Genomic DNA, 23,160 nt, shown 5'->3' with positions numbered 1-23,160 from the left:
TAGAGTGCCTGGGTGTGTGCAGTGTCTAACCCAGGACCTGAACAGTGGGAACTGCTTGGGGACCTCTCAAATGGAGAGCTGTAACCCGCCCGAATAAGCTTCTTGAAGCTTACTGTCTGCATTGCTGTTATCATTACTACACTCAGGAAACCCTCTTTGTAGGTCTGGTACCTCTTCTGATGAGCACAGTGCAAAACATACAACAGAGCTGGTGTGAACCCAGCAGTTGTTTGCGTTCCAGCTGATTCTCAGTGCCCACATGGGTAAGCATGGATGGGTTTACATCCTCATCAGCCACCACAACTGACCCATGGCTTTCTCCTGCTGAGCAGATTTGGGCCACTCTTTCACCCAGCTGTGCTTAGGCATATGTGGCTGATCTCCCTGTGCAAGGCTGTGCTGGGCTGTTACCTGTGGGCTGGTGGCAATGCTTTTCTCATTCAGGCAGTGTGGGTAGCTGCTCTCATCTTCCTAGAGTACACTAACAGCGTGAGCATGATCAGGCAGTTGTGAACATGCAAACATGGCTGATGCATTGATGAATTTGTGTATTGTGTAAAAAGCTGCTTGTATAGCCATGTCAGAGTAACGTGTTGAGCTGCTGTTACAAAACCATAATTGCATTTCTCTTGTAGATTTAGTCTTGGCAAAATTGGGGCAGGTATTATTCCATTGATTACCTGATGGGACCTGTTCAACGAGGCTGTTCCCACACTCACTCCAACCCAACTGCAACTTTGTCTTGTACAAAATACATTTTTGTGTATGTATTTATTGTTTCCTGTTGTGTTCCTGTCCCAGTGTGGGTCCCAGTTACACAGCTTTGAGCTCACCATGCTGGAGCAGAGCCACACGGCTGCAGCAGGGAGCCTTGCTGTTCACAGGCTGTGTACACAATCAGGAGTTTAGTACAAAACAGCAACCAAACCATTCCAGTTAGTAACTGCCAGCTTGTGTCACAGGTGTGGTGGGAGCTGTTGCATGGTTAAACTTGTGATTTTATCACTGTGTTACTAAGCTTTGTTGAAAGTGGCTTTATTCATTATAGTGGCAAGGATGAGCCCAGCCTCAGGAAGCGGGCTGTCCTCTGTGCCGATTGCTGCACCTCAATCAGTGTGATGTTTGGCTCTGTCACTAGTTTGGGAGAGATCTCAGTGTCTAGATGCATATGTGTCAGGAATGTGGGCTGAGGCACAGATTGTGTTCCTCACCTCAGAACTTGTATTGACAGGACAAACACCAGCCTGAGCAGACATGGCTGTGGCAGATGAGAGCTTGTACTCAGTGCAGGACCAAATTTATCATCAGATTTTGGGCTTCAGGCTCCTGGTCACATAAGTCATATTTAAAAAAACCCTGTCTGATCCAGCTGTGCAAAGGTTTCACCAGACCTTGTATTACATATGATTAAGAGGAAGTGAAAGGTAAAATGCAGAGGTGGAATGAGTCTACATAGGAATTGGACAAATAGGAAAACGTAGGAGACGTGTGATGGCTTCACCTTTAGGTGCTGAGTCCTTGGGTTTTGTTAGCATCACCCCCATCCTAAAGGCACCCTTTCCTGGCATGGCAAAACGGGTGGCAGAGTCACTGCCAAAGGAGGTGACGTGGATAATTGCTGGGGTGTGGGGAGAAAAGTGCTTCCTCTTCTGAACAAGCATGACTTTGTGCTCTCCAATGCCTTGTCAAGGTCCCCTGGGCCCAGGGTGAGATGGCAGCAGTGTAACCATGGCAGTGTTTGTCTCCGGTTTAATGACTCATCCCAGAGCGTGTGGTCACGTGTGCAGCCTCCCTGCTTCCCTTTGCCCTATTTCATTCAGTCTTTTTATCTAGTTATATAAGCAGGAGTCAAGAGGGCCAGGGGGAAGGAAACGGTGTCCAAGAATTGCAGGTAGAGTGACTGAAACTTGTCCATAGCTCAAATAGCAGAGCTGTTGTCTGGGAAGCCTGGGAAACTGGGTTTATTCCCAGCACAGTTCTCTGTCTGCAAGTGAATGTGATGTGTCATATCTGAGCTTGGAAGTTTAAGAAGGCATGGTGGGAGGACAGGGCTCCAAGACCTTGGCCGTGGCAGGAGAACTGCCATGGCTGTAGCAGGAAACCCTTTTGCCTTTAGCTTCACATGCAGCGTAATTCTTTCTTGCATTTGTCATGAGATCTGTTTCATCCCGTAAGTTGTGGATACCTGTTTTTCCAATATATGTAGGACTTGCTGGGGCTGATGTTTGCAGAAATATTTGAGCTGCTCCGCTGGTACTGATCCATGGTGGGCTGAGCCCTGAAGTCCTAAAGAAATTCTGATAGACTTCGAGCAAATGCTGGGGCAGGTCTGGTGGCATGTCTGGAGAGGAAGCTTGCAAAATTGGTACTTTTGGCTGAGGTGTGGATCTAGTTCTTGTCATCTCGATTTTAAGAGGTGATACCAGTGGTAAGGTTAATTTAATAGGCACATTAACGTGGCAGCTGTAGAGGTGCCTGTACGTGGAATGTGCTATACTGAAGCATCCTTCATTTAAGCTCCCAGCTCTTTGCCTCCACATTCCAGAGTCACAATGTGAATTTTGCTTCATCTGCTACATTCTTCTGCACTAGAGTTGTCTTTCCTTCATAATTCTGTCAGTCCAGTTCAGTCATTAGCACAGATACACTCTATAAGCAAGAAAGCTGGTAGTGTGCGCTCGCAGCCCAGAAAGGCAACCGTATCCTGGGCTGCATCAAAAGGAGCATGACCAGCAGGTCGAAGGAGGTGATCCTGCCCCTCTACTCTGCTCTTGTGAGACCTCACCTGGAGTACTGTGTGCAGTTCTGGTGTCCTCAACATAAAAAGGACATGGAACTGCTGGAACAAGTCCGGAGGAGGGCCACGAGGATGATCAGGGGACTGGAGCACCTCCCGTATGAAGACAAGCTGAGGAAGTTGGGGCTGTTCAGCCTGGAGAAGAGAAGGCTGCGTGGAGACCTCATAGCAGCCTTCCAGTACCTGAAGGGGGCCTATAGGGATGCTGGGGAGGGACTCTTCATCAGGGACTGTAGTGACAGGACAAGGGGTAATGGGTTAAAACTTAAACAGGGGAAGTTTAGATTGGATATAAGGAGGAAATTCTTTCTGTTAGGGTGGTGAGACACTGGAATGGGTTGCCCAGGGAGGTTGTGAGTGCTCCATCCCTGGCAGTGTTCAAGGCCAGGTTGGATGAAGCCTTGTGTTGGATGGTTTAGTGAGAGGTGTCCCTGCCCATGGCAGGGGGGTTGGAACTAGATGATCTTAAGGTCCTTTCCAACCCTAACCATTCTATGATTCTATGATTCTATGATTCAAGGTATTTCTTTGCCTGACACAAGGGGACAAGATGCTTTGAAGAAGCTATTATAATGCTTGTCAAAACCAGTTTACTTAAAGGGAAGCTTTTGATAAGAAACATTTTCTTTCTGTGTTCTGCAAGTGTTAGTTTGGTCACTGCCAGCCTATTGAAGAGCAAAATGTCACATAGAACAAGGTGTCATTTCACATAGTGCTTAAGACTGAAATCAGCCATTAATGGAAGTCTGAAAACAGTAGAATGCAGATAAAAAGGAATGCATGTGATTTATAATGTGGAAAGAGTACTGTCACTTTTTGTTTTTAAAAAAGCTTGCCAGATATTACCATTTAACTCATGAGTGGAGTCTGGTGATAAAACCACAGAGTGGGCTGCTAAGCTATGGCCCAGTGTTTGAACGACATAGCCTCTTGCATGGTATGTCCTGTTAACTTGGAAGGTGGTTACAGGCGTCATATAAATGGAAATTTCCACCGCTCTTGAATGATGCGTAACAAAGAAAGAGATTTGAGTTCTTTGTTTTCATCAGAGCTCATAAGGCCCGTATAGGAAAACAGGCCTTTGAGGCAGCAAGTGCTCTACATGGACTGAAATAATTTTGCTTTGTTTTCTTGTTGGGATGCTTTTGGGTTGTGTGTTAGTCTTGGCTTTCACTGGGAACAGACCCTTCACTGTGAAACTTAACACACTTTGACTGGCTGTGGGAGATAACCCCAATTTGCACCTTGAGAGAAACATGCTTGGAAATGAGTGTGAGTAGGGATTGTTGGTTTCCATTCAGCTCAAATACTGACAAACGCTCAGGTAAAGGCCAGCCTGGCAAAGTTGTTCTCATGTTATTACCTCCTTGTCTTTTCAGACCAACCCCAGGAAGCTGTGTTCAGCAGTGACCATGTTGAACACACAGAGGATGGAGAATGGCAGCGCTCTACTTCAACTACCTCATCTCAGAGTGAGCGGGCAGAGAGACACTTGCAGAACCAGCACAAGAGCCTGGCCTCTGAGGACACCGAAAAGAAGAGGGCTCAGAAACCGTCTCACATGCGGAGGAACATAAGGTAAACAGAGCAGGACAGAAGGAACTAGGGTCCTGTTATAGCCCTTTGGGTATAAACAAAATCTCTGGACTTTGCTTCCGCTGCTGGCAAACCAGATGGCTTTTCTTTTCCAAAACCTTAGGATTTCACTAGTGGGAGTAGTATGTTCTCAGACTGGAGTGCTGCGTGTGGGTGCAGACTTGTTTGGTATTTCAGAAGAGTGAATATTTGGATATGGTATATATTGCAAAAATGGTGTATTTGCGGCTGGCTTTTAAAACATGCAATTGAAAAACAGCACCACCATTAAGTAAATATCCAGTTTCAGATATGTGCTGATGAGGATCCTATTGCAAATAGCTTAAAATGTAGTCCTCCTCTCTACTGTCTTGGTTAATTGTTGGCAGGATGCTGTGACTGAAATGTTGGAAATCAATTTCACCTGGATTTTATAAGGCAGTCATTGATTGCATAAGTCACCACATGTATCCTGGGACAGGTTGTGAAGTGGTAATTCCCTTTGAAATTCTGTTCAAGGGGATCTAAAATGCTTAAAGAAGTCACAATGGAGCAGGAACTCCTGTGGCAGGAAGTAGCTCTTTTGCCCTGGTGGTCTTTGGTTCATACTTGTGTGCAGGTTGATTTTCTTAAAGCCAAAGAAATGAGCATTGACTAGGCTTTGGAAAGTGGGTTGGGTGGATTTAAAGGTTAGTTTCAGGGAGCTGCATTTTAGCACTCCTTCTACTGCACCCCTCCTCTAGCTAAAGAGCCTTAATTTCTAGTCAGCACGTGTGAAAATGAAGAGGGGAGCAACTTTTGGAAGTAATGAGAATTACCTGTGAAGTTAAGATGTTTCGAGAGCATCCTTTGAAACAATTGCTAAAGGCATTAGAATTCCTAGTTCCTGAAAATAGTATGTCAGGGGAGAATCAGGGTGATGACTTTTTTGTGAGTGAATTGATGCCTTTTGTATCTTCTTTGCATGACTTTGTGTGTTTTCTGTTTATAAACTGCACAGCAATAAATAACATCCTTTCAGGTGGATAATTTGTCAGTGATAACCTAGTTTAAGGATATTCTTACCCACTCACAGTTTTCCTTCTTTCATTATTTTGCTTCTGTCAAACTTTTGTCTTTTCCTTGACTAATAGTAGTGTTACCTATAGTTGGGAAGCACAGGCCTGAAATAGCTGTAGAATTTGTCTATAGAATTTGGAGATGATGTTGCTAGTCTGTGTAGCTGACAGACTATCTTCAGCTTGTCAATCATCTTTTGAGCCAGCAGTACAGCCATTCATGTTTTTGGAAGAAACTGAGTGTAACTAAATCACGGTTTTCTGCTCCTGTGTTCAGAAAGCTGTTGCGTGAGGACCAACTGGAAGCTGTGACAAAAACAGCCCAACAGGAAGAGTTGGAGAGAAGGAAACGGCTAGAGCAGCAGCGGAAGGATTATCCAGCCACTATACCAACCGTACCCCTAGAGTTTCTTCCTGGTAAGTAGTGGGAGATGTCATCTGAAGATTCATAGGGATAGAAGAAGAAGGTAGTGCTGTGCTTGTTCATGATAAGACATGGGGTAATGTTTTTAAACTAAAAGAAGGTAGATTCAGGTTAGATACAAGGGATTATTTTTTTTATGATGAGGGTGATGAAACACTGGCACAGGTTGCCTAGAGAAGTGGTAGATATCCCATCCCTGGAAACATTCAGGGCCAGGCTGGATGTGGCTCTGAGCAACCTGATCTAGTTGAAGATGACCCTGCTTATTGCAGGGGGAATCAGACTAGGTGACCTTTAAAGATCCCTTCCAACCCAGACTGTTCTATAATTCTGTGCTGCACTTGGACTTTCAAGTGTAAACTCTTGAAAGGGCAGTTCCAAACCACTCGTGGGTTCAGTGTAATAACTCAGAAGTTGTAGTTAGTGTTCAGTGTAGTTACTCAGAAGTGAGTTCCACTTCTGAGTTAGTCCTGAATTAAGATGCTGTGGCTGTATGGTGAAAGGTAACTTTTGTTGAAGATATTTTGACAAGTTAATTGCATGTAACCAGGATGCTGGAACAGGTCTCTCATGCCTTTCCAGCTGCTGTCGAATCTTAAACCAATGGTCTTGACAGAATTGCTGTGACCTTGACCCAGCTCATACTTGTACTGTGAATGATCTGGTAATGCATAGATCTGGTACTAGGGATGGTAGAATAATAGGCTGGGTGCCCATATGTTCATGGTGTAACCTTGTCCTTTCTTGTATGTTTCAGCAAGCAGTGAAATAGGCAGTATAAATGGTTAAGCAGCACCCTTGTCTTCTGGTGGATATGTCATCTTGCATTGTCTTATAAGCTGGTGATTTCAGTGCTATATTTTGTAGCACAGCCTCTAAGACTGGTGTAAAGGGCAGAGAAGTGCAGTTGGAAGTTGTGGTGGGGGTATGGAGTTCTTGAGTTGACTTTGCCTCTGGAGAAAATGTATATTCTCCCTCAAGCACAAGTGTTCAAAACATTTTTACGAGTAGGGGAGAAGGAATAAGAGTTATTTGAAACAGTTTAACTCTTGCAGAGTAGGTTGCAGCCCTTGAAGAACATCATTGTTTGCTGAGTCACTGCAGTAGTGCTGATTTGGTCCCATTAGCTAGTCTCTCCCCACATGGCAGCACTTAAACATGCAAACAAATGGTCTTGATCAGCAAAAGTTGTTTATGATATGTGGGATGTAATTATTGCAGTGTCCCTACTAACAAAGGGCTGTTATCATCCCTTCAGCAATTGGTACTTTCTCTGCTGGAGGAAGAACAGCTTTTACTCCTGAGACCCCCCCCCAAAAAAAAAGGGACTTTAGCACATTGCATGGTTGGTGTATCCTATCCAGGGTATGCAGTAGAGAGGGTGCCTTCAGCAATGGGCTATTGTTAGGCATATTGAGAAAGAAGGAGATTGTGACCCAGGAAGCTGAGTCATAGCAGTATTGTAGACAGTGAGAGTCTGTTATGGAAAATTCCAGGGATAAGTTATTGAAGCAAAAGTGGAAGAAAATACTGTCTGGTTTTTGAACAGTTTTGTCTCCTTCCCCATTATTATGAATTACTTATTGTTTGTAATTTATGTTTGTAGAGGACATAGTTTTCAGAACAGCTGAGGCTACCCAGCTCCCTCCTCAGGTCCTGGCTGAGGAAGTGATCTGCCTAGATAGTACCAGCAGTGGCAGTGAAGATGACGCTAAAGGAAAAAATAGCATTAAAGATGGTAAGTGACCAATTGCCTTGGCCTGCTCTTCTCACACTATGCTGTTTATTTAGCCACAAATCTCCTGTTTTCATCTAGTCAGATGCTCCAGCATTGAATCACTGCAGATTTTTGTAGGCCTATTGGTTTCCAAATAAATGGCCAGTTCTGGACTTTGACATTTATAAAATGGCCTGTCAGGCACTCTTGCAAACTTGTGTTTATTTCTGCTTTTATAAATGCACGTAAGTTTGCTCAGAGCTCTGCTGAAGAATGCTTATATGAGATGTGGCATCATCTTCTGTGTATAAAAGAAGCATCAGAGTATTCAGATCTGCAACTGAAAGTGGTCTTTGTGTCCCTTGTCCCATATGGATCTAACCTGACACTTCTGTGCCACTCTGGTAGAATGCCTGATTTCCTTGGTGGTCCTTAGACATTATATCAACAGATAAAATGCATGTCTGGGTTTGGGAATTAAGAAGACATGTGGAGGAGACTTACAGAAACTGTCTCATGTTCTGTTTGGATCCGCTTCAGGGTAATGTTCTCAGAAACATGGGGAAACTCATGGAAACTCATGCTTTTATATGCTGGTCTGAGGGGCCTGATGTGTGTCTGTATTGTGCCTACTTGTTCAGAATAGGTCATTAGGCGAATGTGGAACTATAAAAGATGGTAGTCTTGTTTTCCTGATACGATTTTTATGTTTTCTCAGCAGCATGATAATCCTGATGGCAAGTTAACCTTTACCCTTATTCTCTCCTGTTTTGATTACATTACAGAAGTGATTGAGCTGAGTTCAGGAGAGGATGATGCCCTCCAAATTGTGGACAGCAGTGACTCTGGCAATGAAGGGGAGGAGGATGGCAGTGAAGAGAGCAGTGGCTCTCATGTGAATGATGCCTTAAATCAGTCAGATGCTCTGGGGCAAGTCATTGTCAATATCAACCATCCACCAAATGAGGAGGACATTTTCCTAGCTCCCCAGCTTGCACATGCAGTAAAACCTCATCAGGTAGGCTTTAATAGTCTTGAAAATGCAATGAATTCAGATAATTGTAATCTCAACACAACTTCTTTGGTGAGCTCTGTGACCTCTCTGGTTGTGGTGGTGGCTGTTGTCGACAGGCAAATGATAAGGACAAATTAAAGGAAGGCCAGGGCTATTGTTATCATCAGACCTTTGCAGATTTAGATGAACACTATAAAAACAGAATTATATTTATACTCAAACTAATCAACCCCAATTCAGATGCTCTGGCTACAAGTGAATTTTGATTTTTTGTTATATTCTCAGGAAGTTTTATGAGTATCTAAAAATATTTTCTGAGCTCTCCCTAGATTAGAATACTGTAGTGAACTTGAAACATCCCCTTTATATCTTCATGGTTTATGCAATCCTGATGTGCTTACCACTCTAAATTCATACCCACCTTGGTTTTTTTCCTCCCACAATTCTAATACCTTTTATACTTTTCTGTCTAGATTGGTGGGATCCGATTCCTGTATGACAACTTGGTTGAGTCTTTGGAGAGATTTAAAACCAGCAGTGGGTTTGGGTGCATTTTAGCACATAGCATGGGCCTGGGGAAGACAATACAGGTCATCTCTTTCTTGGATGTACTTTTTCGGCACACAGAGGCAAAGACTGTTCTTGCCATTGTACCTGTAAGTAGCCATGTGAAGGGCTGGCTGAGAGGCTTCTTTGCCCTATTTCTATCTTAGCACAGAGAAGATCAATTATTTGTCCCATCTCATGACAAGCTCTGTCACACCCTTGCTGCTCTTCTCCCTCTTTCATCCCCTGTGTCCCTGAGTTTGCATGCTGTGGTCTGCTCCTGTCTAGGCGTAGCTGGGTGTCATTCCCTGTTTTCATTTTTACTCTTAAAGTCCTGAGTGCCTCAGTTGGGGTTTTAATCCTTCCATGGCTAACTTTTTTCAGGTGAATACACTCCAAAACTGGCTAGCAGAATTCAACACGTGGCTCCCAGCACCTGAAAACCTTCCTGCTGATTATAACTCCGAAGAGGTCCAGCCCCGCACCTTCAAAGTCCACATCCTGAATGATGAACACAAGTAGGTGCCACTAAAAGCCCTTTTGAGCCCTTGAACTGCATCTTATGGAACTGTTATAAATGTTGCTGTTGCAGACTGTTTAGTTTGGTCTAATTCTGTGTCCTTGACTCCCAGATCTTTCCTACTCTGCATTTGTTGTGGATACTGTCTTTGAAGGGAGGATTTTGGTACCTGGGAAAGAATAACTGCCATTCATTCAGTGTTTATATCTTTTACTTCCTTCTCACACTGTTCTTCTGTACATGCTGAGATCAGGAACCCAGTTCCAGAGACAGAGCTGCTTTTGCAGAGAGGTGCGGAAGTGCTATGGTTTGTTTCTAGTGGTACACTGCTAGTTCTGTCAGAATCTTGGGATTCCTGAGGCATGTGCTCCCTCTACCACATGTCTCTCATTTTAAATGTGGGTTGTGTTTTTCATGAGATTTTTCACACACACTGGGATTCCTCTACCCAACACTGTGACTTTCTGTGAATTCTGTTGTCCTTGAGGGATTCTGGCAAGTTCTACAAAGCCTCCTTGTCCAGAAAGGAGAGATTAGTGATTGCAGTTACAGCCTGAACTAAAGTCTATTCTTGGCTCATGGGTCTCTGCTTCCTTTCTGGTCATTTGTCTTGCATGGCTCAGGACAATGTAGTGATCCTAAGGAGGAACTCTCAGTTTATCACATATGTTCATACACTTATCTGCTGAGATCTTCACCTTCTGGGTGGAATTGTACTTCGAATCTGCTGATGCTACTTCAACCATACTATTGGATAGGATCTGGTGTGCTCTGGGAGGACTGAGTGAGGACAGTGTCTTGATTTGAACCAATTCTGAGCAGACTGGCAGAGAAGGAATAATTGGGGAGCACTAGCATTGGAAGAGACGACAATGCGGGATAAACAACTAGACAATTACAACCATGTACGTTAGTGAAAATGATTTTTACAGAGGTCATCTCCTTAACAGCTCTTTAAAAAGGTGCTCTCGAGTTCGATATGCTTTTGTACATTACAAACTTCTACAGCTCAGTTCCTGTCAGGATTTGTCATTCTCAACCTGCTACTGTGGCACATAAGAGACAACTTTTCCTCTCTACCAAATCGTGTCCTGAAGAAACTTCATTGTATTCCTCTGTCTGGTTTAATGTGAGAAAGTGCTTTAATGAATTGAACAGGTTTCTTTTTTGTCTTGGCAGACTCCAATCTAGTGGTTCAAGCTGAAACTGGAGAGAGAGCTTACAGCTTATTTGGCTGATTGGTTTGTTTTGCAGGACAACAGCTGCACGTGCAAAGGTGGTGAATGACTGGGTGACAGAAGGTGGTGTGCTGCTGATGGGATATGAGATGTACCGTCTTCTCTCACTGAAGAAGTCCTTTGCCACTGGCAGGAAGAAGAAAACAAAGAAACAAGCTGGCCCTGTCATTATTGACTTGGATGAAGAAGACCGGCAGCAAGAGCTTCTGAAAGGTGGGAGGCCAGTCCTTGGGAGAGATAGAGTGTGATCCTCTTGTCCAGCTATCAGCTCTGGCAGCACAGGGAAACAACCTATAACTTACTTTTAGCATCCCTGACACAATCAAATTCTGCTGGGCAGGATCATGTCTGTGGAGACAGAAGGCTGTTGAGCTTTGGTTTAGTCTTTTGTTTCTTGCGATAGCTGCAAGTAAGTATAGAAGTCTGAACTTGGGGATTTGTCTGTGTGAGATTTGCCAGTCCGATCTGATGCAAGAAACCCAAATTGATAGAGTGCAGGTCATTGAGCAGAAATCAAGGCACAGTTATGTCTGGTCATTACGACATTATGCTAAATTGGAGCTAGTCACATTTTATCTCCTGAATTAGCCTTGCTTTCTGTCACTCATGAATACCGCTCTTTTTCAGGACTGCCCTTCTTTTTCTGTTTGTCAAGTTGGTCACCATATAAAACCAGAACTTTGTCTTATTCAACTCTAAGACTTAATTTTCCTTGTCTCCAGGGATTGAGAAAGCTTTGTCTCGCCCTGGCCCAGATGTGGTTATTTGTGATGAGGGACACCGGATAAAGAACTGCCATGCCAGCACTTCGCAGGCCCTGAAGAACATCCGCTCCCGCCGGCGGGTCGTGCTGACTGGCTACCCGCTCCAGAACAACCTCATTGAGTATTGGTGCATGGTAGACTTTGTTCGACCCGACTTTCTAGGCTCTCGTCAGGAATTCAGCAACATGTTTGAGCGCCCTATTCTGAATGGGCAGTGTATTGATAGCACCCCTCAAGACGTCCGTCTCATGAGGTATCGCAGTCATGTCCTGCATAGCCTGCTGGAAGGCTTTGTGCAGCGGTGAGTCCACAAGGAGTTCTTGATGGTAGTCCATGCAAAGAGTTCTTTCATCCCAAATTAGCCAGTTTGTTTGCTGAGTTTATTGCAGTACAGCTGATCTTAACTGCCTTATAGAATCATGGAATCATTTAGGCTGGAAGAGACCCTTAAGATCATAGAGTCCAGCTGTTAACCTAACACTACCAAGTCTACCACTACACCATGGCCTTAAATGCCACATCTACATGTATTTTGGATACCTCTGGGGATAGTGACTGAATCACTTCCCTGGGCAGCCTGTTCCAATGATTGACAACCCTGTCGGTGAAGAAGTTTTTCCTAATACCCAACCTAAACCTCTCCTGGCACAGCTTGAGGCCCTTTCCTCATGTCCTGTCACTTGTTACCTGGGAAAAGAGACCAACAGCCACCTCATTACAGTCTCTGTTCAGATAGTTGTGGAGAGCAATAAGCTTTCCCCTGAGCCTCCTTTTCTCCAGTCTAAAGAGCCCCAGTTCATTCAGCTGCTTCTCATACAACTTGTGCTCTAGATCCTTCACCAACTTTGTTGCTGTTCTTTGGACCCACTCCAGCACCTGTGTCTTTCTTGCAGTGAGGGGTCCAGAACTGAACGCAAGATTCAAGGTGTGGCCTCATCAGCGCCAAGTACAGAGGGATGATCACTGCATTGATCCTGCTGGCCACACTATTGCTGATACACAAGCCAGGATATTCAACTGGCTGTTGGCCAAGACTCCCACGTCCTCTTCCTCTGGGGAGCTTTCAAGCCACTCTGCCCCAAGTCTGTAGTGGTGCATGGGGTTGTTGTGACTCAAGAGCAGGACAGAGCACTGAGCCTTTTTGAACCTCATACAATTGAGCTTAGCCCATCAATCCAGCTTCTTAGGCTTGAGTTTTAAACAGGTACCTTAACTGTGTTTGTGGGAGGATCTTAAGCATACAGAGGACATTCTTGGGTTAGCAGCTCCGTATTTACCTCAGAATCTCTGTCTTGTTCAATCTGTCGACTGTAAAGTGGTCCTTACGGCTCTGTTTTGCCTTGTGGGTAGAAGTAAAGTTGGTTTGCTTTGGTACCACAGTCTCTGATAATGGAGAGCAATATCCCTAACTGCACAAGTGATTTCAGTTTTATTTTGATGTCTTAATAGTTAATTTCAATATGTAGTTCTTGACGTCCTTTACCCAAGGATCTGAAAGTGTTTCACAAACCTTCAGTCATGAAAAGTGACAGTGACTCCATTGCTCTGGAAACAAATCACCTTTGTTTCTCGGGTGAGGGTTCTAAGATGCTGGACCAGTGATTTGGATGGAGATTTTAGTCATTGGCAGAGCTAAAAAGAGATCATGGAAAACAGGACTTCATCACCCTCTTAACCCCATGACCTGTGCTAGAAGATTATAACATTCGAGATCTCTATAATTGTGCTAACAGTTGGTTTTGGGTGCAGGGAGAGTATCTTGGAAGTGTTGCGCATTAGAGAAGTGTGCTGCTAGAGGTCTTTTCCCCTGCAGCCAGGTGGGCAAGAAGTCAAAATCTTACCCTACAGGCACCCACAGAGAGATCAGATTGGGAAATTCCCTTCCCTCTATTAATCTCTATCTTTATTTCCTTTCAGGCGAGGCCACAGTGTGCTGAAGGTTCAGCTCCCGTCTAAGGAAGAGCATGTCATTTTGGTACGTCTGTCAAAGATCCAGCGGGCCCTTTATACGGAGTTCATGAACCGGTTCCGAGATGCAGGCAACAGTGGCTGGCTGGGACTCAACCCACTCAAAGCTTTCTGTGTCTGTTGTAAGGTAGGTTTTGGCAGGAGATGTAAAGAAATATTCTAGGATGTAACGGAAAGCCAAGAATAGGAGTCAAAACAGGAGCTCGAAATGTGGTTGACCAGGCACATCTTCTCTCCCCAGAGTGCCCTGCAGTGGCCTAGCAGAATTGTTATCCCCACTTTCAGAACTGGGGTGCGGGGATGTTAAATGTCTTTTTCATATTTGTGTAAGAAACCTGCAGCCATCAGCTGGTACCTTATGTATTTACCTGCTGCAGTGCAAACAAGCAGCTTCCTCTGTGTTTGTGCTATGTGGGATGCGCAGTGGCCTTTTGGTTTGTTCTCAAGGAAAGAATTGAGCAGTTTTAAAGTTGGGATAGCCTGAGTTAAAATGGTTTATACCTTGCTTTGTGGCAGTCATGTTTCCTGTTTTCAGTACCTTAATGCAGTCAGACTTGTTTTCTTTGCAGTGCCTTGCAGTTCCATGTGGGGATGGTGAGATGATTGAACTATTACTTCGTTCCTTTGAATAGCTGTGGGAGTTTTCAGTCCACAATCATTGGCAAGCAGCAGGCCAGCGCAGGCCTAACCACTTTCTTTTGTTACCCCTTCAGATCTGGAACCATCCAGATGTGTTGTATGAAGCTCTGCAAAAGCAAAATCTGGCAAACGAGCAGGATTTAGATGTGGATGACCTTGGCACAGCAAGTACTAATTCCCGCTGCCAGCCTCAGGGAATTAAAGTCAAAACAGAGAGTAATGCTTTGGCATCACCAGCTGGAGAAGCTACCAACAGCAAGTTCCTCCAGAGCGTTGGCTTCAACCCTTTTCAGGAGAGAGCAAATCAGGTCGTTACTTATGAGTGGGTGAGTACCAGTGGTAGAAAACTCTTCATCTGGAGTGTTATGATAAACATCAGTTAGATACTTTGGAAGGCTGTACCTCATTTTGTTAAGGCATTTTTCAGAATTAGGACAAAGAAAGGACTCTTTAAGAGCTGTGAGTTTCTCTTTTCTTTACCACATGGCATCTTGCTAAGCATGTCTGCAAGGTGTTAGGGTGGGGTTTGGGGGACTCTCCTGAGGCTGGAGTGCATGCAGCACTCTTTTATACCATTGATTTCATCTGGCCAAAAAGTGTGTGGACTTCATTGTTTGAAAAAGGTGTTAGGGTAAAGTTTAATCTGGACAAGATGGTGGTAAATTTAGTGGGCTGGAGGAGAGGTCTTGGGATAAAGAGTCATGAGAGGTTAAGAGGATGCTCATTCGTCCATACTCCAAGAAGGCTGTCATCTGGAGCTTCTGGAATGTGAAGCAGGCAGCAGTAGTTGGGAGTAACATTGTCACTTCAACCAACTGAATGTCTGTAACCTCTCTGCAATGTCTTATTTCTCTCACCAACATTCACAGTTGAACTGAACAGTGAATGAGCAACTCCACCTGTAATAGTCTCCTGTTTCTTGGTAGGCCAAAGACATCTTGTGTGATTACCAGACGGGAGTCTTGGAGAACTCACCTAAGATGGTGTTACTCTTCCACCTAATTGAAGAAAGTGTGAAGCTTGGAGACAAGATCTTGGTCTTCAGGTAAGCAAAGTTTCAACCACTGATCCTACAGTCACTAAATGCTGGAGTAGTTAGACCCCTCCTGGTACTAGGAGGTTGTTACACAAGGTGAATAGTATGGCGGTTCCCCTTTTCTCCTCTGTTGTATTAAATCCTGGTTTTCCTCCATGGATTTTGTACTTCTGTCACTATCATTTATTACTGAGAGGTGTGCTGCTGCAAATGGGGTTTGACAACCACCAGTGCTGGCAAGGTTGGGAAATAGTTCTGATTCTCCACCTTTGCTGCTGTGGGGACTTTCTCTTGAACAGAGATCTTGATTTTGCAGCCAGAGCTTGTCTACCTTATCTGTCATTGAAGAGTTTTTGGCAAAGAGACCAGTGCCGAGTCCTCCAGGCTCAGATGGAGGAGTTCACAACTGGGTCCGAAACATCAACTATTACAGTGAGTGTAACCAATCCTCCTCTCTTTCGGGGTGACATTGTTTGGTCCTCTGTGATGGACTGATTCCTGAAAGTCCCTGTGCATGAAAATGCTCTTTTGAAGCATTCTTCTGATGAGGTTTCTTTCAGATTTCCTGCTTTAGGTGCTTGAGAAGACAAAGTCAGTTAGACAGCAAATAACTGATAATTTCTAAATCCTCTTTTCAACATCTTATTTAGAAGATGTTAGACATATTTAGCAACTCACCTACTAGTGCTTTTTTAAGTTGCAAAAGATACTTTTTATTTCCCATTTGGCTATTTTCTAGATCTTGCTTCCCAAGCCAGAATCACTGTGGAATGCTTTCACTAGCTCAGGGCTGTGAATTCCTCCTCCCTTCTTCCCCAGCTTTAAATCTTGTCCTGGCATGGGCTGTTGTTTTGTGTGGCTACTTTACAAGCCAGGACTCAGAGGAGCAGTGACTATGGTGTTCCTGATTTTTGCAGAGCTGCCAGAAGTAAGCTGCTGACCAGAAACAGAGAGATATGATACCCCCCTGCACTCCTTTAGACCAGTACTCTCTGTGCTCAAATCCAGTCTTTGGGGTTTTGCCAAAGGCTTTCATTATTTTGCTTTCTCTTGTTCCTGCTGTTCTTGCTTGCTATCCATCTTGCCTATTACAGAACCTTAATAGGCTAGGTGTTTTGTAGCTCTCCCAGTCCTGGTCTTGCCAAGCTTGAGTAATGTTTCACTTGATCTTTCAGTTGAACAAATCCCAGCCTGGCTGACTGTATTGCACCTGCCTGCCTGGGCATATTAGAGGTACAGAGTGGCCCAGCTGAGGTGCTCGAGTGCATGACTTGAGGAAGACTTGTAATTGGTTCTGAGCAAGTTACAAAGCTCAGTGTTTGGGAAGTGGGTTTATTCTGATGGGATTCCCCCAAACATACAGAGCTTTGAAGTGTGTCTTCAATTTCCTTCTCAGGACTGGATGGCAGCACCTCTGCCTCAGAAAGGGAACGACTGATTAACCAGTTTAATGATCTCAGCAACACCTCTGTTTGGCTCTTTCTTTTGTCCACACGGTAAGTTGGCTGGAGCAGAAAGCTGGAGTGGAGGACTTGCACACTGATGCTCTGTATGCATATGAGGTTTCAGTTCTTAACTTTCTTCATAACATGGTCTCAAGACTCTATGGGATGATAGTGCCATCTGCTTCTGAATTCTCTAGGGGTGTAGAATTTTAGCCTTAGTCCTCTACAACACTTAACAACAGTCTTGGAAACCAAACATGGGTTTGAAGTTACCTGCATGATTGGAGGGAATGTTCCATAGGCCTTTCATGGACTGTTGGCTGTGATGATTGTCCCTGCCTAGAAGCTTTGAAAATTGGCCGAGGCAGCAATTTGAAATTTGCCTTTCATTTCCAGTGCTGGGTGTTTGGGTGTTAACCTCATTGGAGCAAACAGAGTGGTGGTGTTTGATGCTTCTTGGAACCCGTGCCATGACGCCCAGGCTGTGTGCCGAGTGTACCGCTACGGGCAGAAGAAGCCATGCCACATTTACAGACTGGTTTCTGATTACACTCTTGAGAAGAAGATCTATGACCGTCAGATCTCCAAGCAGGGCATGTCAGGTAATGTTGAGGGACATGGCACTCCACTCTTAGTTTTCAGTCCTTTTAGATCCTTTAATTTCCATTTCGGTGGTTTTCATAATTTCTGGTTTCATAAGGTTGAGAAACAGACAGCCAAAGAAGTGACAGAGATACTATCCTAGGGCTGTGTTTGACATTTATGAGTCGAAAGTGACATGACATCCTATAATTCATGGTAGAGCAGTAGGGGTTGTAGAGCCAGCATCCTGCAGCAGGGTTGTGCACAACCTGTCTTAAACTGGACATTACTCATTAGATAGCTCTGTGCTTCAATTTCTCCAGCAGCAAGAGGGGGAAATAGTGAAATTAAAATACGTATTGATACCTTTGACTGATAGTGCTTACTTAAGGGCCAAGAATAATGAATTCATTCCAGTTCTGACCTGCACTTGTACCAGAAATACCTTTTGTGCTGGCTTGTGCCAGCTGTCAAGCTGCTCTCGTAGAGCAGGCAGCTGAGGGTTGGGGTGACCCAGAAACAGTTCTGCTGCCCATGTACTTCTTTGTCTCGAAATCTAACTCCAGAGACAGCAGCCCAGCATGATCAGTATGCTGTCTTGCACTTGAGGTGGAGACCCCTGGCAGCTGGCCTGGCTCCCAGGAGAGTCCTGGCTATGGATGTTTTCTCCATGTGCTCCCATTTGCCCTGTGTGCAGGAACGAATGTCCAAGGAAAACTTTCAGGCTCTTGTGGGCGACAGACCACTGCTGTATTTCTGAGCTTTCAACAGGATTGTGAACATTTCAGTTTATGGTTATTAACTTAAGCTTTTTTAGTGGGAATTTTGGGAGGGCACATACTGACATAGCTGCAGTTCTGTCTCAGGGCTTTTATGTTTTCCATTTTGTGATGTGAGATGGGACATCATCTGTAATTAGCTTCATGTTTGTGTATGCCAGGAGCCCAGTGGTTGCATTGCTGTGCAATGTGGAGATCAAGGCATTTGTCAGCCTGATTTGGTCAAACAGGCTTATCTCTGAACGTGGCTGATGATTTTTCCTCCTGCCCTGGTATTTGCAGAAGGCTTCTGAGGATGGTGCAGATGGGAATGAGGGAGCTGTATTAGGGCAGGAGTGTAGGAAGGGCAGCACTACCTATCACTTCCCTTCTCTGCTCACTCTGCTCCCTCTCTTTTCCAGATCGGGTGGTGGATGATCTGAACCCAGTGTTGAACTTTACTCGACGGGAGGTGGAGAACCTGCTACATTTTGTGGAAGAGGAGTCTGACCCTGCTCAGCTCTCCCTCAATCCAAGCAAGATAAAGGAGTCGGTTCTACAATTAGCCTGTCTCAAGTATCCTCACCTCATCACCAAGGTAAGACCAGCCTGGTTCCTTGCTGGCACAGGTGGTAGGTCTGAAGGAGTCTGACTGTGGTGGCCAGGAGGATACATGTGTGTGCTGGTGCAAATAGGTAAAAAATCCTCTACAGAGGGCCCTAAGAGCCTTGCAATATCTTCTGCACCTTTAGAGCCACCTCTGTCCTGATTAGGTTTGGGTGCAGGTTGTAGGGCATCCCTTTCTTCAACTTGGTGCTGGGTGGGAAGGTGGCAGTGGCATGTCCCAGCTTGCTGCCACCTCTCTTCCTGGTGTGGCTTTAAAACAAAGCTGTGACAGCCAGCACTTGCCCGTGTTGTCAAGAGTTCGCTTGGCAGGGTGGTGCTGCAGAGTGGGCCTGTGACTGAGTGCCATGGGGCTCTGGTGGCTAGTGTCTTGGTAGTCTCTCTGCTTGTGCTCAGCCTGGCCTTTGGCTTGTGGTTTTTACAGTGTGCTCATGGTAAGCAATGACCCTGGCTGGGCTGAGCTTTGGTCACATCCAAGCATTGCCTCATGCATGCTTTGCCGTGTCCAGCTCTGCCTTCAGCTCCCCTCTCTGCTGCTCCTGACTCGGATGGAGACAGTGCTGAGGCAGGATCAGGGTGGCTGCCATTTGAGGCATGTTGGTTCCCTCTTGTGGTGTGTTGGTGTCAAAACCTCGGTGCTGTGCGGTTGCAGGAGCCTTTTCAGCATGAGTCACTGCTGATCGACCGGAAGGAGCACAAGCTGACCAAGGCAGAGAAGAAAGCAGCCAAGAAGAGCTACGAGGAGGAAAAGCGAGCATCCGTCCCCTATACCCGGCCGTCCTACGCACAGTATTACCCAGCCAGTGATCAGAGTCTGACAAGCATCCCTGCCTTTAGCCAGAGGAACTGGTGAGTACCTGCCTCTTCCTTTTCTTCCCGTGCTGTAGACATGAAATGAAGAAGCAGGGGATGCTTACCCTGTCAGTTGGGGCACTGCACTTTTCTCCTTCTTCTCTCACTAGGCGACCAGCCCTCAAGGGTGAGGACAAGCCAGTGGCAAGTGTCCGCCCAGTTCAATCCACTCCCATTCCTATGATGCCTCGGCATGTCCCCATAGGCAATGCAGGATCAACCTCAAGTTCCAACCCTGCTATCAACTTTCCCATCAACTACCTACAGCGAGCTGGTGTCTTTGTGCAGAAGATTGTCACCACCACAGGTGAGTGGCTGACGTTCACAGCAAGTTGAGTTGTGATGCCCATGGTGAATTGAGGAGTAGGGTGAGTTGCTGATGCCCTCATGGGCTGTAGGCAGATAGCCATCAGAACCACTGATACAACCTCTGCATTTGAGTGGTTCCTCTGTACCTGGGGAACTTTCCCTGCAGGTGTCCAAAGGGGATGGGCCTAGTGGGTTGTTTGGAGTGAATTTCCCATTAGAGGGCCTTAAGTACTGTCACCAATTGTCCTTGTTGGAACAGGGGAGGTGCTGTGCCAGAGCAGCATGGTTTTTGTTTCCTTGGAGCCTCTGCGCCCTTCTGATGCTGCTCAGAAATCAACCCAGGGCTTGCTTCTAGCAGCACATGTTGAAGAGACAACTGAACTGAAGCTAAGGGGTTTGGTAGTACACCTCCCCACTCCTGACAGTGGCTGGTATGTGATTTCATGGGCACTGCTCTGTTTCTTCCCCACTGCCAGATATTGTGATTCCTGGTACGAACACATCCACTGATGTACAGGCAAGAATCAGTGCTGGAGAGAGCATCCACATCATCCGAGGGACAAAAGGTAAGGCTCTGTGTTGGTAAGACTTGTGGATAGGGTCCTAGCCAGTGCTAATTAGCAAAGACAAGGATGTAAAAGCATGAATCAGTCCCTTGAGAGGAAAAGAAACAAGAAGGGGAGGAGATCTAGACTTTCAGTAGCTTTCTTGCAGCCCATGCTTTGGGTGTGCTACTATAGCTGATGCGTCAGGACTATTGCAGCAGTGGCTGCTCATGCCTTTGAGACGAGCTGTTGAACTTTGTGGCTTGGTGTCTCATTTTCACAACACATATTGCATGTACTGCTGCACACACATCTCTCCCACAGCACACTGGGAGGGGGAGCTCCAACACAGGAAAGCTGAAAGTGGAAGTGAGGAATGAGGAAGGGGGCAGAAACCCCTCACTGACCTCCCTGCATGATCTGTGGGCTGGCCTTATGCAGCACTGCTGTCCTATTCCTGTCCAGGCAGTTTCACAGGCTCATGGATTCAGGATGAATGAAGTTGTTCTGCCTCTGTTCCAGGGACGTATATCCGGACCAGCGATGGGCGGATTTTTGCTATCCGGACCACTGGGAAGCCAAAAGGCAACGAAGACCGTCGAACAGCTGCCTCAGGTAGGGGCTTGTGAGCGCTGTGTGGGGCTTACTCACATGCTTTCCTACCTGAGTGTCTGGGGTGGTGTTCCTTGGCCATGTTCCATCATGCCTGTGTTCAGAGCAGGCCCCACAGTCTCCCCATGATCATCCCCACCTTCCTTTCCGCTGTTGCCTCTCAGCCCCCAGGTTTTTCTCCAAGGTTGTCTTTCTCACCTCCTCCGTCTCTTTGTTTCCAGGCTCCCACAGCTCGTCACTGGAGTCCACAAGCAATGGCAGACACAGTGCCTCATCACCGCAGCTCCCCAGTGCAGAGGAGCTCACTCGGCCCATATCCCCTGACAGCCCCGAGATCATCAGTGAGCTGCAGCAGTATGCGGAGGCAGCGGCTGCCCGGGAGTCCCGGCACAGCTCTCCCAGCACCAACGCAGCACAAGGCCTCCCTGCCCGCACGGACAACGCACCCGGCTTAGCAGCCCGAGGAGCTGAGCAGCATGTGGGGATTCACTGCATGGCTCCCTCCGTGTCTTCAGCCCTGCCAGCCACCAGCCAGCACGTGGATGCCCACTCGGTGTTGGACTTACGGGGCAACAAGCGCAAGTCAACCTCACCGTCGGCTCCAGAGGAGCAAGCCCGCAGGCAGCAGAAGAAGCGGCAGTTGCCATCGTCCGTGCAGCCGTACGAACACGGGTACCCAGTCTCTGGTGGGTTCACCATGCCTCCTGTCTCTTTAAACCACAACCTAACCCATCCATTTGCCTCCCAACCAGGAAACTCCTTATACATGGGCACTGGCTCCTCTTATTACCAGCTGCCCAATTTACTCCCAGACCCTCATCTGGTGTTCCCTGTGACTACTGACCCTCTGCTGACAGCCGGCACCGCCAGCTCTTCTGCTGCTACCTCAGTCACCGCCAGCGTCCCCTCATTCATGCTAAACCCTTCTCTGACAGGGGTGCTGCCCAATTACTCGCTTCCCTTCACGCAGTCACTCCTGCCCGAGCCCAGGATGTTTGCTCCTTTCCCAGCCCCCGTCTTGCCTAGCAGCCTTCCCAGGAGCATGGCATCTGCCTACCCTGGCTACATGTCCCCTCACTCGGGCTACCCGGCTGGGGGCCTCCTTCGGTCCCAGGTGCCTCAGTTTGAAACCCAGGAGGTCCCAGAGGTGGGATGCAGCTCTAATGACGAGGACAAAGACGACGATGTTATAGAGATCACAGGGAAATAATGGGCCCAGCTCCTGCTCGGTCTCAGCTCTGCCAGGAGGCAAAAGTTGCAGGACCTTTTTGGGAGTCAGGATTTCCCCTCTGGGCCACTGCAGCGGGTGGAGAAAGATGCGAAGGGTGTGGCGTGGGGGTGGTTTTGTTCTTTTCATTTTACTTCGTTGTTGTTTTAGCTGTCAAGGATCTGAACTGTATTAGGGGCTGGGAGATGGGAGGAGGATAGAGTGGACCCCTGAGGGCCGAGGGGAGCAAGAGCCAGGGGAGGAGGGGAGCAGCAATGCAAACCATAGGAGTGCCTCCCTCCCATGCTCTGTCTGTCTGTCTGTCACTGTTCTCTGTCTTGTCTGGAAGGGGGAGACTTGGTGCTGCAAGTCAAAGCCCTTCTCAAGCCTGGAGGCACAGGCTTGACCAGTGGCAGGGCCGAGCTCCCTTTCACACGAACTGCCTTATCTGTGAACTTCTCTCACTCCTGGAGGTGTGGGCTGGGGGTGGGGGGTGACTCCAGCAGAGGTTGGGGACAAAGTGTTTTTACTGGGGAGGGAGTGGGGGGGGCTTCTACATCATGTACGGGGGGGTGGGATCGATGTAAGAAAAGAGAAAAAAAAAGAAACAAAACACCCCACAGACAATTGTGATGCTCTTCAAATTCGCATGGAACTAGTGTGGGGCTCCCGGCAGCCCCTGCCGCAGTGGTGAGCGCAGGGCTCTGGTGGGGGCTCCCCTGGACCCTTCAGGAGGGTCCCATCCAAGGTAGGTTGGTCCTGTGGTTCTGATGCCAGCTCTGTGTGCCAGACGAGTGGAGCAATCCCAGATGTCTCAGTGGCCATCAGAGGGGAATCCTGGTGACTTCCCCAGTTCTGTGGCTTTTCCATGGCCATGTCTCACCCAGCTGTGGCCCATCACAGAAGGTGGGCTCCCTGCTGCTTCTGAA

At 46.6% G+C, this 23,160-nt stretch overlaps 1 protein-coding gene across 5 annotated transcripts in view; it reads left to right on the top strand.

Annotated features, from left to right (window-relative positions):
* The window catches only part of RAD54L2 (RAD54 like 2), a 71,166-nt gene that overhangs the window by 44,134 nt on the left and 3,872 nt on the right, over positions 1-23,160 (top strand). For 4 of the 5 annotated variants that reach the window (XM_065687777.1, XM_065687778.1, XM_065687779.1 and 1 more), the window contains 20 exons: positions 4,177-4,375; positions 5,708-5,847; positions 7,461-7,592; positions 8,357-8,589; positions 9,060-9,242; positions 9,517-9,650; positions 10,907-11,103; positions 11,613-11,955; positions 13,572-13,749; positions 14,336-14,587; positions 15,188-15,306; positions 15,614-15,729; positions 16,694-16,793; positions 17,139-17,344; positions 18,505-18,680; positions 19,359-19,555; positions 19,669-19,865; positions 20,344-20,433; positions 20,935-21,027; positions 21,246-22,464. In XM_065687777.1, coding sequence (XP_065543849.1) covers positions 4,177-4,375; positions 5,708-5,847; positions 7,461-7,592; positions 8,357-8,589; positions 9,060-9,242; positions 9,517-9,650; positions 10,907-11,103; positions 11,613-11,955; positions 13,572-13,749; positions 14,336-14,587; positions 15,188-15,306; positions 15,614-15,729; positions 16,694-16,793; positions 17,139-17,344; positions 18,505-18,680; positions 19,359-19,555; positions 19,669-19,865; positions 20,344-20,433; positions 20,935-21,027; positions 21,246-22,234 — 4,274 coding nt within the window. In that variant the 3' untranslated portion in view covers positions 22,235-22,464. Of the gene's footprint in view, positions 1-4,176; positions 4,376-5,707; positions 5,848-7,460; positions 7,593-8,356; positions 8,590-9,059; positions 9,243-9,516; positions 9,651-10,906; positions 11,104-11,612; positions 11,956-13,571; positions 13,750-14,335; positions 14,588-15,187; positions 15,307-15,613; positions 15,730-16,693; positions 16,794-17,138; positions 17,345-18,504; positions 18,681-19,358; positions 19,556-19,668; positions 19,866-20,343; positions 20,434-20,934; positions 21,028-21,245; positions 22,465-23,160 lie in introns of those variants that run through there. The other variant, XM_065687781.1, reaches the window with a different exon arrangement.

Source organism: Lathamus discolor, chromosome 7, assembly GCF_037157495.1.
Source record: "Lathamus discolor isolate bLatDis1 chromosome 7, bLatDis1.hap1, whole genome shotgun sequence".
Taxonomy (NCBI): domain Eukaryota; kingdom Metazoa; phylum Chordata; class Aves; order Psittaciformes; family Psittacidae; genus Lathamus; species Lathamus discolor.
Note: the sequence above shows the minus strand (reverse complement) of the source record. Positions and strands in the feature narration are given on the sequence as shown.